This window comes from Grammomys surdaster, unplaced genomic scaffold (assembly GCF_004785775.1).
Source record: "Grammomys surdaster isolate TR1022 unplaced genomic scaffold, NIH_TR_1.0 332767, whole genome shotgun sequence".
Classification (NCBI taxonomy): domain Eukaryota; kingdom Metazoa; phylum Chordata; class Mammalia; order Rodentia; family Muridae; genus Grammomys; species Grammomys surdaster.
Window position 1 is genome coordinate 25,058 of NW_021627975.1, and position 13,277 is coordinate 38,334.

At 38.6% G+C, this 13,277-nt stretch overlaps 1 protein-coding gene across 4 annotated transcripts in view; it reads left to right on the forward strand.

Annotated features, from left to right (window-relative positions):
* Nucleotides 1–13,277, forward strand: part of LOC114616633 (solute carrier family 12 member 6) — an 88,142-nt gene that overhangs the window by 14,474 nt on the left and 60,391 nt on the right. The window contains exon 1 of one of the 4 annotated variants that reach the window (XM_028762066.1): nt 3,956–4,166. The exons of the other annotated variants lie outside the window; for them this stretch is intronic. Coding sequence (XP_028617899.1) covers nt 4,049–4,166 — 118 coding nt within the window. The 5' untranslated portion in view covers nt 3,956–4,048. Of the gene's footprint in view, nt 1–3,955; nt 4,167–13,277 lie in introns of those variants that run through there. 4 annotated transcript variants of the gene reach the window in all.

The window sequence follows — 13,277 nt, forward strand, 5'->3', positions numbered from 1 at the left end:
TGGTGAAAGTATGTTTTAGACTTATAGAAAGTTCCCAGAACTTTCCCCAAGGTATTTATATGTACTCTCCATTTTTTTCATGATAATCTCTGATAGGGAGTACTTTTTCAAATGTTTCTTAGCCATTTGTTTGTTGTCCTTTGTCAGTTGTTTGTTTTAATCATAAGTCTTGTCTTTTTATTACTGAGTTTAAGAAATCTTTGTGTGGGGCTGGAGAGATGGCTCAGTGGTTAAGAGCACTGACTGTTCTTCCAGAGGTTCTGAGTTCAATTCCTAGCAGCCACAAGGTGGCTCACAACCATTTGTAATGAGATCCTATGCCCTCTTCTGGTGTGTCTGAAGACAGCTACAGTGTACTCATACACATAAAATAAATAAATAAATATGAAAAAAAAGAAATCTTTGTGTAGTTATATCCAAAGTCCTGTATTTCAAGGTAAATTGAGATACCAGTTCACTTTCCTACAAACTTGAATGTGTATTATTATTTAAAGCTTAGAATTTCTTGAAGCCTCTTTTTCTTTTGAGGTTAACTTCGTATACAGTGAAATGCAAAGGGAGATTCCAAGTGAATTACTGAAATTGACAAAAGCATACTCCTAAGCCCTAGCAAGACCTCTATTGTCGTCATCTCAGGAAGTTTTACCACATTAGAGCCCAGTTAATCTCTACTCCACCTTCTCAGAGGCAACCATTGTACTAATTAGAAAGGCCATTAGCATGAATATAACAACAATAGGTTATATTCTAACATTCTCACTCACGTATATTTGATCCTGGCCTCCTCATTGGCCCCTTTCCTTCCCCCTCACTGGCACCCTGACTCTTCATCAGTAGTCCCGCCGTCCATGTACAAGCTGTAGTATAATAGTTGTCATTCTGAGCACAGCTTATTTTGCTTAATGTGATGATTTCTGGTTGCTCTCGTTTTTTTTTTTTAAACCCATGTTTTCTTTATCTATTATTTCTTGTTAAACACCTAGATGGATTTCACCTGACTTTCCATGCCATAGACTAGTGTCTGTTTTAAAACCTTAAAGCACTCCAGACACATTCATGTTGTGCTTATCTATTGTTCATTTTTAATTTTTTGAATAGTAAATATACTTTGACTCTATATTTTTCTTAGGAATGAATATCTAAGGTATTTCCACTTTAGAAACTTGAGGAATATGAACATTTCGTGGAGCACAGTTTGACTGTTAGGAGTAAATGCTTGAGAGTGAAGTTGTTGAGTGCTAGGGCAAGTCTAGGCTATTTTCCATAGTTATCCCCATTAACAGCCCCAGCCACAATGTTTGAGAGTCCTTTCATTCCTTTCATGCCACATTTGGTCTTACTAATTTTAGCTGTCTCAGTGGGACTGTATTAGTACTTTATTGTGACAGTGCATTGCATTTTAAGTATCTGTTTATGATATCTCACCTTTATGTAATTACTCTTTGTCCACATCATTCATATTTTAACATTACTTCACCTTCAGTGTTCTATGGCCTGCACTTCTATCTACAGTTCATCCTAGGAGAGAACTGTAAAACTGCTGACCACTGTGGTACAGAGCACTGAGTTGGTAAATAAATTACTCCTATCATAGAGTTTATTAACAGGACTTTGTCACATTCTTACTTGTTTAGTTTGGTGGACTATTAGAGAGGAGGAAGGTGAGAGGATAACATTTAGATTTAGTCCTTTTTTTAAAAGATTTATTTTTGAGTGGGTGTGTTTATGTCCATATGCATTCGCATGCATGCAGGTACGTGTAAATGAGAACAGAGGCATCAGAATCCTTGGGACTAGAGTTAAAGACAGTTGTAAGCTGCCTGGTGTAGATGCTGGGATTCGAACTTGAGTCCTCAAGAATGCCTAAAATTCCTAAGAGTGTTCTCTTAATTGCTATGTGGTCTCTCCAGCCTTTGGATCTAGACTTATACACACAGAAGTTATATACGTGCTTGTAAACAGTGTTTCTGTCCACCAACTGCAGAACACTAGCCACAGTTCTGTTCTTCTTAAGATGAATGTGAAAGACAGGGTTCATGTAGAAAATGTACTGGTACCAAAAGTATTAATGAATGTTGAACTCTGAATGTAAGAGTGAAACCTTTGACAGGTTGGTACTTTTAAGTTCCTTCAAATAAATCAGTGGAGTAGCTGAGTTATAAATATGGACAAAACACAAAAACAAATGACAATTTATTTCAAAGAAATAGATATTAAATAAGCCAGGTCAGGTGGTGCATACCTTGATTTCCAGCACTAGAGAAACAGAGGCAGGAGGAGGTCCTGTCTCAAAAGACACACATGCGGGATGGGGGGGAGAGATGAAAATATTCTTCTTCTTTTTGTTTTTTGTTTTTTTCGAGACAGAGTTTCTCTGTGTAGCCCTGGCTGTCCTGGACTCACTCTGTAGACTAGGCTGGCCTCGAACTCAGAAATCCACCTTCCTCTGCCTCCCAAGTGCTGGGATTAAAGGCGTGCGCCACCACCGCCCGGCGAAAATATTCTTAAAAAAAAAAAAAAAAGACATACACAGACTTCTCCAGTGATAAATTTAACCTCAGTCTTATATTTAAGACTTAAGCAGTCTTATATTTAAATCTTGGTTGTACATTAAAACGGTGTGAAGGGACTTTTAAAAGTCTTATGGTCCAGGCTCTATTGCCAAAGCAGTTAAATAGTAATGTCTGAGAGGGAGCCCAAGCATCAGTATTTTAAAAGCTCCGCAGTTGAGTGAATGCAAACCATGACTATTAGGAACACATGAAGTAAACGTTAAGTACTTGTGAACTTTCTTTTAAATATAGTCTATGTTGCCTACTATAAGGCTTTAGGTATTTTAAAGTTTGCCTTACCATTCACCATGACTTTAGGCATCTTTTGTATGTAAATATTTGTGCAGTGAATTAATGAGACTGATGTAGAGTTTCTAGTGTAATACAGAGTACAAAGGAGGACTGACTACTGGATGGGTCCTCTTTAGAAGTGGTGTGCTTTGAATGAACGATGGCCACGTGCTTTTAGTCTCTAGTCAGTACATTTTGCTCAGTCTTACTTGTCTGGTAGAAGACATTTCTAGTGACAGAGTCTTGCTATGACAACATCAACGTGGAAAGTAACATAAGGTTTAATTTACTTATCTCCCTGCTTGTGTAATCTGCTGAGCACTTGATATAGCTATTCAATGTTACTGTGGAGTAAAGTATGTTACTTATGTGTGCTTATGGGACTACAGACACCGTAAGGCTATCTCTAGGTTCTTTTTCTTTAAAACAGTTGGGTTGATGCTTTCTTTACACACCATTTTAAAACTTTAAATACAGTTTTCTCTTTTAAACTTGTGCTTTTGATAAAATTGGTTTCTCTTCTTTTATGTCCTTGCATGCATCTGGCAATCTAAACTTTATTGTTTATAAAATGCTTATGTGTCATTAAATATTGGCTAAATAGATGTTTCTCCTAAAGGAGGAGAAAAGCCTTTCACTTTTCAGACTCTTGGCAAGGTTTTTCCATATGCTTTGACCTTAAGCAACAACGGAAACCCGACAGCCTACCTTTTAGTTTCTGAGTTGACATAGTGCCAGTCTTCATTAAAGAAGGTAGTTTGTGAAATAAACTGCCCCCTAATCGTTCTCGTGTGAAGTAAATGGACAGATACTGTGAGTAAGAGGTTGACGTGATGGAGCCCCGAGAGGTGGTAGTAAATTAAGTAAAGGAAACAAGTGGGAGGAGACAGGGTGGACAGCTCTTGACGATCTACGCCCGCCCGGGCTTCAGCTTTGTGCCGCCTGGAGAAACAGCCCAGACAGTTGGGGATCCACAGGTTAATAACAATAAGCCAGGGGTGGAGTGCTTAAGCCTTTTAAGAGAATGATAAACACAGCGGAAGGCGTGTCTTCAAGCGTCCCACTCCCTTGGGGCTGTGGTCACGTGGGCTCAGTACTTCCCGATTCCCAGCCACTGTCTCCCTAGGCTGTGCTCTGAGTGTGGAGGGAGGCAGGGACACACAGGAAGGAAATTTAAACGCGGAGAGCTAGGGTCTGTAAGAACAATGCCGCACTTCACCGTGACCAAGGTGGAAGATCCAGAGGAGGGGGCAGCTGGCCCCCTCTCTCATGACCCCAGCCCAGCAGAAGTAAAAGCCCGGATTCAGGATCCCCAAGAACCAGGTAAGTCCTGCACTTGTAGCTTTGGGGACCCACAGACTAGTTTTCGTGAGGGAAGTGGTAACTTGGCCATCAGTCTTCCAACTGTTGCTTACAGATACCGATGGAGAAAAGGCTTGTTTTTTTCAGTTGTTTCACTCCCCGTATATCTGATAACGTGCCTTTTTTTTTTTTTTCCACCAAGCGGTTTGTTTTTCCCCCACAAAGAGTTTTCTGTGTCCATTACCAACAGGTGAAATTGAATCGGTAGCAATGTATGAAAAGAGGTTTCAAGCACAAAGAAAGTAAAAGTCATTTATGCAGAGTTCAGAATTCAATTTTCGCTCCGATGGCTTAGATGCTATCTAGAAAAAGCTTCGAACCAAACAGATAAGTGTCCTTTTAATCTTAGCAGTTTATATAATATATACAAAGGGAGTATGGTTCGGTAGTTTTGTTCTGTGGACTTTTTTACTTGTGGACCTGCATTTATTCAGAACCCTCTGTGCCTCAATTTACCCGGTACACAATAAATCAGTAACAAATGTTCTAATAACTTAAAAAAAAAGTACATTGGTTGGTCATTGTGGTGATCAGCATAGCATTGAGCTTAATAAAATTATTTAATGAATGTGCTTATCTCTCTTGTGGCCTCAGAATGTTGACAGTTATACTTTCCTGGGGGATTGTGGTTTGGGATTTTTAAACATGCAATTAAAGTCTTAGTTAATACTGTGGTATTAAGTATAGTTACATTTTGACTCTTAAAATTCGTAAATCATCATCAACATCTGTATGTGGACAAAGTTAAGGAAAATGTACAATTCCTCCGTAGTTCTTCCTTGTGACAAGCAGCTGTGGTAGTATCTTAAGTGCTAGAGACTTTTAACTTGAGATGGAGAAAAGTGTTGATACAGTTCTAGGGACCTTTAACTTGAGATGGAGGAAAATGTTGCTATAGAGAAATGTGTTCCACTTATTTGTTCTCATCCTTGGAGTGAGAGAATTTGTCAGGAGACAGTAGAGAAGATAGTTTATGTGAATATTTTGTCCTCTACATAGTTTTTGCTTTGCTGACTATCAGTGAACTCTGAAAGTTAGTCTTCGTTGCCTTGAACTTGAACCTGCTTTTCTATGGCTTCAGGTGGAAGAGCTAGTAGAGACAGTCTCTCAGGCCTGGGTGTATTTGAAGTTACACTTCTCATTTGCTGATGCTTTCAGTTCCTTTAGTGTTTAGTCTGCTGTCTTGAATAATTTCACAAAATGGAAACGACGTGTCTCATCTCTCATTTCTTTGTGCTATTTTTTCCTCTGCCTTTGATTATTTCATCTTTACTAGTCTCATTGTTTTGAGAAATTTGGTTTTTTGGTAGGAGGGGCTAGAGCAGAGTAATAAAATCATTTGATCCATTAACAGCTGCCTAGAAAGCCATAAAAGTTTTGATGGAACTCAGCTTTATTAATAATACAATATTATTAGGCTTAATATATTTTTCCATAAAATTGCTGTGAAAAAAGAAGAAACAACAGAAATAAGCTAACTGGAATTTTCTAAGAGTCTTTAGTTTGGTGTTTTCTATAACATTGCAGAGAGTATGCACTTGAATAAGCTACGTGACAAGGGAGCAACTCCTGTGAGCGTCTTATCTTAGTTGTCTCTACCGTAAAGTTACAGTAGAAGGAAAGGGCATCCTTTCTTCTTTACGTGTTATTGAAAGTTTATTTCTCTCCCTTCCTGGGCACATTTGCTTGAAATGTAGTGAGTTTTAGCCCCTTGCTCTTCTAAGTTGAAAGAAAGAAAGAAAGAAAGAAAGAAAGAAAGAAAGAAAGAAAGAAAGAAAGAGAACAAAAGAGAAAGAAAGAGAAAAAGAAAAGAAAGAAAGAGGGAAAGAAGGAAGGAAGGAAAGAAAGAAAGAAACTCACTGAAGCCTAATATCTTGTACAGTGAATAGTACTAGTGAAGATACTTCCTTGTTTATTATTTTATTATTTCAAATCCTGATGACTTATGTAGCACCTCCAACCTTTCTTTTTCCTTCTGCATCTGTGTAGCAAGAAAAATATATAGTACATGTTATTAATAAACTTATTTGAACTATAAAATAATTTGAGATAAAGTAGAAATATGAAAATAGGGCTAGGAGGCAGAGGCAGGCGAATTTCTGAGTTCAAGGCTAGCCTTGTCTACAGACTGAGTTCCAGGACAGCCAGGGCTATACAGAGAAACCCTGTCTCGAAAAACCAAAAAAAAAAAAAAAATAGGGCTAATCCAAACTAATTTTTACATAGAATAATTTTAAATGTATTTTATTATCATTAATGTGAATATATTGTACATGCTGTTGGGTTACATAAGCATAAATTGCTGTTGGGGTACATTTTCATAAATTGTACATAAGTAAAATAAGTATAGTCGTTATTGCTGCATGAGATATTAGAAAGTCTGTAGTAGACCCTGCTGGAGTTTCAGAAGGAAAGCAAACCTCCGATTTCTGGAACATCTTCCTTTCTTCCCCTGCACTGTTGTCTCGGCAGCATGCCTGTGGAAACAGCACTACCACGCCTGCATTACCCTCTGTCCCCACACCAGGCTGAGGTTAAGCACCCTGAGACACAGAATGTGTCAGATCATTTGTATCTCAGGGTCCTAAGCTGCTAAACAAACAGTTCAGTGACTAGGCATGGTCTCTCTCAGCCCTACAAGTCACCAAACTTCAGGCCAACTGTGGGACTTTCCTCCTAATGTTCCAAAGGTGTAAATTTTACCAAAGGCAATAAAATGGCTTTAGAGTCAGGGATCTGCCTATGAATCCCAGACCTACTAATTACTCCTAATTAGTAATAGTGACAATTTGTAATAATTAGTACTTGGGTGACTTTCTGCAAGTTGTTTAGCTTCTCTCCTCATTAATAAAACCAATGCCTACTTTACAGGGTGGCTACAAGAACTGTATGGGATAGGTAATTCGTAGATACATGTCTGACATCACACTTACAAATATGAATACCTATTCTTACATTGTGAGTAGTGGTTCATTTAGAAAAAGGAAAAGGTTTGCATAACTGATGTTGGAAGAATATTAAATTGCCTGGAGGGCATTGAAGGTAGGCATCCCAGTAGGGGACCCAAATGATTCTTAAGGGAGGAATGAGAAAAATCATCAAGAATAGAAATAATTTGAAGATATCAGGAGAGAGTTAAGCTCTTATGAGAAACAAAATTTGAGGGAAATCCCAAGGCATGTGGTAAAGAAGAGGTGGGGGAGGAAGTAGGTAGAGACTGGTTATCAAAGCTCTATCCGTTTCATCTCCTCTTTTTGTGGGATACCCCCTCCAGGCTAGTACTTGCCATGGACCACATAATCTGTACTGGACGTGGTGCCTAGTTACTGGTGCTCCCCATTGCATCATTTTGCTAAGTCCTAATGTGCTTGGCCCACTGAGTTTGATAGGAGGATTATTAAACATATTTTTTTTGTCTAGGTATAGTGGTTCAAGCCTATAATCCCAGGCTCAGGCAGGAGGATAATGAGTTTGAAACCAGACTTGTCTCTACAGTGAAGCGCTCTCTCTCTCTCTCTCTCTCTCTCTCTCTCTCTCTCTCTCTCTCTCTCTCTCACTCTTCCTTTCTTTCTAAATTGGATATTTTATTTATTTACATTTCAAATGCTATCCCCTTTCCCGGTTTCCCCTCTGCAAACCGCTTATCCTATCCCTATCCCCCTTACCCTGCTTCTACTAGGGTGCTCACCCACCCACCCACTCCTGCCTCACCGCCCTAGCATTCCTCTACACTGGGGCATCAAGCACAGGACCAAGGGCCTCCCCTCCCATTGATGCCAGATAAGGCTCCTTCAGTCCTTCCCCTAACTTCTTCGTTGGGGTCCCTGTGCTCAGTCCGATGGTTGGCTGTGAGCATCCACATCTGTATTGGTCAGGATCTCGCAGAGCTCTTAGGAGACAGCTGTATCAGGCTCCTGTCAGCATGCACTTCTTGGCATTAGCAATAGTGTCTGAGTTTGGTGTCTGCATGTGGGATGGATCCTCAGGTGGGGCAGTCTCTGGATGGCCTTTCCTTCAGTCCCTGTTCCACTCTTTGTCCTTGTGTTTCTTTAGACAACAATTCTGGATTAATATTTTGGAGATGGGTGGGTGGCCCCATCTCTCAACTCGGGGGAAGTATGCCTAACCTCTGGATATGGTCTTGACAGGTTCTACCTCCCCGTTGTGGGGTATTTCAGCTAATGTCATCCCTGTGGGGTCCTGGGAGGCTCCTACTTTCCTGGTGTCTGGGACTTCACCTACAGTTCCCCATCCCACATTGCCAGACACCTCTGTTCAATTTGCTGACACTGTACATCTCCTCCATCTTCTCGAGGCTCTTAAATAAAGAAAAAAATATAAATTATTTTATAGGACTGTTACAGACTTTAACTCTTCATTGCATTTTCTTAATCAGATTTGTATACTACATTTATTTCTTGATTTAAATATTAAGTTCACATAAATATTTTCATTAAATAATTGCTCTAAATCTCCTTGCTCCTCAAATCAGCTTATGGATTAGGTGAATGTGGACTGCCATGTGCGCCTCAGATAGCAGATTGGAGATGTTAAGTAGGATGCAAATAGAGGTCTAAGGGGGTTTCAGAAACGGAAGAATGTAGAAGTGGAGGAAACACCCTCTGTTGTTAGAAACAGCCACTCCGTGGTAACCTGGTAGAAGAGCAGGTGAAAGTTCTGTTAAGTAAAGACTAAATCTTAGTAACTCTCACAAAATACAACTGTTAGCTACATATTAGTTGTATTTGTTACCCATGAAATATTTTTTAAATGGTGGCTTTTGACTATTGTCTTGTTGACTAAAATTAAAATAGATTGAACTAGACAACTACAAATTTTCTGTATAGATTATTTTCTGGAGTGACGATTTTCAGTGAGATGTGCTGGCATACACTTGTATCCCCAGCCTGGGTAACAGCCAGACCTCTGTCTCCGAACATTCCTTTAATCCAGCACTTAGGAGCAGAGGGAGAAGCAGAGGGATCTGTGAATTCAAGGCCAGCTTGATCTAGAAAGCAAATTCCAGACCAGCCTGGAGACGCTATTGCAAAAGAAATTTTTTAAAAACTTTACTTTTCTCCCTTTCTTTAGTTGGGATTTTTACAAACTGTGAAAGCAGAAACAGATCTGCAGGTTGTAAAATCTGAGTTAAAAGTTTTGGAAGTGGCTGAGTGAGATGTGTTTTTCTACCTCCTACACTACACTCCAGTATTCAGAATTGGAAGAAAGACTTCACATGTCCTGCAAATATCTTCTCAATCATTTTGTCATGACTTTTATTGTACCTAAAAATAAGAATACGGATTTTGGAGTTAGGGAGGTGGCTTAGTGGTTGGAATGCTTGCTCTGAAAGTGTGAGAACTAGAGTTCATATGCCTGCTGGGCATGTCGCCTGCCTGTCTTTCCAGCCTCAGAAGGTAGAGAGCTCCCAGAGTAAGCTGGCTACCAAGACTAACTGCCTTGCTGAGTTCTGGATTTGCCTAAGCAATGTTGGAGTCTTAGACCTCTACATGTATGTACATACACATGCAAACCACAAACCTGCATATACACCACACATACATAGAACATGGAAAAAGAAAAAGGACTATAAATCTGAATGTGTTTCCCTACAGTCTTTGCACCTTGAAACACTTGGACTTGACATGTAACACTCTTCAGACTTTAACATTTGCCCGCTCGCTCCCTTTCTACACTGCTTAAGCACTGATTTGTTAGGATTTCTCACTTCCAGGATTTCTTTCTTAGTATCCCAACCCTCACGTACTGTCTGCTACTTTGGCCCCACAAGAGACATACCAGATTGAAGATTGAATGCTATAAAGATAAAAGCTCTATAAAAATACACTTGTAAGTGGGTGTGGTGGCATATGCCTGTAATCTGAGTACTTGGAAGGCTAAGGGAAAAGCCTATATAATGAGGCCCTGTCTCAAAAATTAGAAGCCCCAAATGACCTCATTTGATTTTAAATATTGCTTATTACTTTTATATTATATACTCAATATTTAGTTGTCAGTGAAGAATGTATTATGTATAATTTAGCATATGATTCAACTTTTGAAAACTTATGCCATATTTCCACATTCACCATGAAATTGAAAATTTGAAAGATTTTCAGATTTCAATCCAAATTTGGACATGCAGAGAAAGATTATCCGCTGGTAACCTCTAAAGAAACTAGTATTTTTTGGTTTTGACAGGTTGAAAGAGGAACACATTTTACATATAAAATGTTATCAGCATTATAGTAATAATAGCAATTGGCATTGTTAGGCCAGGTGAGTAGCTGAGCCAATGTTAACCCAGGCTCTTAACAATATTGACTTACTTCATTCCCACAACAACCATTGAACCACGGTAGATCAGGAAAATGAGGTGCCAAGAAATCTGGGCTACACAAGCAGATAGTCTCAGATGGAGAGTCGGTACAATAGCAGAGCCTGCCTTCCTCCATGGTACTGTATTCCTGTACCCCACCCCCATACTTTTTTAAACATACTTTAAAATTTTTATTTAATATAAATTAAAATACAATTACATCATTTCCCTTATCCCTTTTCTCTCTCCAAATCTTCCCATGTCCCTTCTCTTCATTCCCACATATATATGTGTGTGTGTGTGTGTGTGTTTATATGTGTAGATATCTATACACATGTTATGATAAACACTTTTAAAAACTCTTATACTACTAGGGTGCTGTATTCTTATAGTTACTAATTCTGAGTCTTTATTTCTTTTGTAGATATGAATTCCTCAGAATTTGGTGAAATTTTATTCTTTGTCAAACTTTGGATTGCACTTGAATTGCATTGCTCTTTTATTTGGTATGGAATATTTCCAAATATACTGTATTTTTCTAAATTATGCCAAAAATTGAGAAAACTGAAGAAGTAGGAAGCTTGGCTTAATCTGACTGTTCCAGAGTATCTACCTGTCATATGTAGGCAGGCACACCTTTACCAGTGAGATGGAGACTTAAAGACTAAGGTTAGTGGTAAGATGTAGACAATGTAAAAGAATTAATTTTTAGAATTACTTTAAAATGATAGAAGCTGGGAAGTTGGCCAGTGCGGTAGTATATCTAGCAGAGGGGTCATTTGAACAAGCTCAGGGCCAGCCTGAGCTACAGAGTGAGACCTGTTTCAAAAAGAAAAAAAGAAAAGCAAGAAAAACCTACATGTATTGCTGAAATTATACTAGGTGGTTTTTACTTAAATAAAATAATTTTTTAAAATCCTATTTAAAGAATTTTCATATGGGTGAAACATACACATGGTAAAAATTGAATATGGCACATAAATATGTAGATAAAATGATTTAAATTCAGTAAGCCCCATATATGAGGTGGGTGACCTCATTTCCCTCCCTGTGTTCTTCCTATTGCAGCAGAACCTTTTGTGGAAGAAGATCCTAATGTTAGTGTTAGAAATGTCAGCTCTGGAGCAAGAGTCTAAAAAGCTGTCGCCATCTTTCTCGAAACTCCTTGCTTTTACTCCAGTTTGCTTTTTATCTGAACATCTGTTTTCATTCTCTACATACCATGAAAATTTCACACAACCACATTGAACTCCATTATCTCCAGGTCTGGTCTGTCTCCATGTCTTCTAGGATGGCATGACTGATTGTCCCTGGCTTTGTTTACTCCATTTATCAGTATCTGTCAGCACTCAGGCATATCAACTCTGTGTGTCAACTTGCAGATGCTTGTGATTAAACCTATATATTTTATTTCATTGATTGATGTGCAGAGGGCTAGTTTCAAACTTGTGGCCCTTCTGCTCGGGCCAACAGGTGCTGGGATTTTAGGAATGTACCGCCGTATTTGACATTGTAATTATAGTTTTATTTCTTCAGTTATATTATGAATTGTGAGAAGATGAGAGATAGTCTTAATAAAAGTAGTTTCTATTGCAGGAAATTTCAGACTGGAAAAACGGCGAATTTCCTGTCAGTATCTCTCCTCTCTTGCTGTTTTTTTGTTTTGTTTGGTTTGGTTTAGATCTTTATATTTAGAAATACCAATCTTTTTAAAAAATGTTAGAACTATTTTCCTCAATCATTATTTTATTAATGTTTCATTGAGGTATAGGTGACATAAAACTAACTACATAAATGTACCATTTAATGAGTTTTCACACATGCATGTACTTGTAAAACAATCACCATAATCAAGATAATGAACATTTTCATTACCCACAAAAGTTTCCCTGTGCCCTTTATAATGTACTTTTACCTAATTCCCTGGTTTGCAAGCAACAGCTAGGGTTTTTTTTTTTCTGACACTATTCACTCGTTTGCATTTATGAGAATTTTATGTGAATAGAATAATAGCATTACTGTCTTCTTTTATACAACATAATTATTTTGATATTTATTCATTCTTGTCAGTATCCTTTGATTCTAATTCTTCTTAACATATTTTTTTTTTGTAGAACTTAGTATTCAAGGGAGTAGTTGAAGACAAGACAATCTATAAACATATAGACTTCACAGCAAATTTGAGGCAGAAGGAGCATTGAACCCAGGAGTTAGAAGCCAATCTGGACAACATAACCAAAATACACACACACAGACACACACACACACTACTCTCCCTACTCCCTGTAATTTCCCTCCCATCTCTGACACTCTCTCTCATCCATCCCAGTCCCTTTCCCAGATTCTTGAATATTGGTTTGGTTTTGTGTCCCACCAAATTTAGCAAGAGCCATCTGTGTGAACATTGCCTTGGAACTATTCCTTAGAGCCTGGTGGAATCACCAGTGGATACACAAATGAAGGCAATAACTCCCTTTCTTCCTGTGTCTATCATTAACAAATACTTTATCCGTGGGGGATGTGGTCCCCTGAGCCCTTTCTCCATCCATACCTGTTACCAGGCCTGAGATATTGAGGTTGTGGTGTCTGTGTCTTTTCCAGAGGATGGCAGTTGTAGTCCTTCTCTCTGTCTTCCAGTTCTTAGATTCTATTCCTGCTTCCATGAAGCTCCCAGAGCCTCACAGAGAATGGTATACAAGTCTTGGTTAGTGCTGAACATTTACCCACTACTTATTCTCAGGAAGTTTGATGCT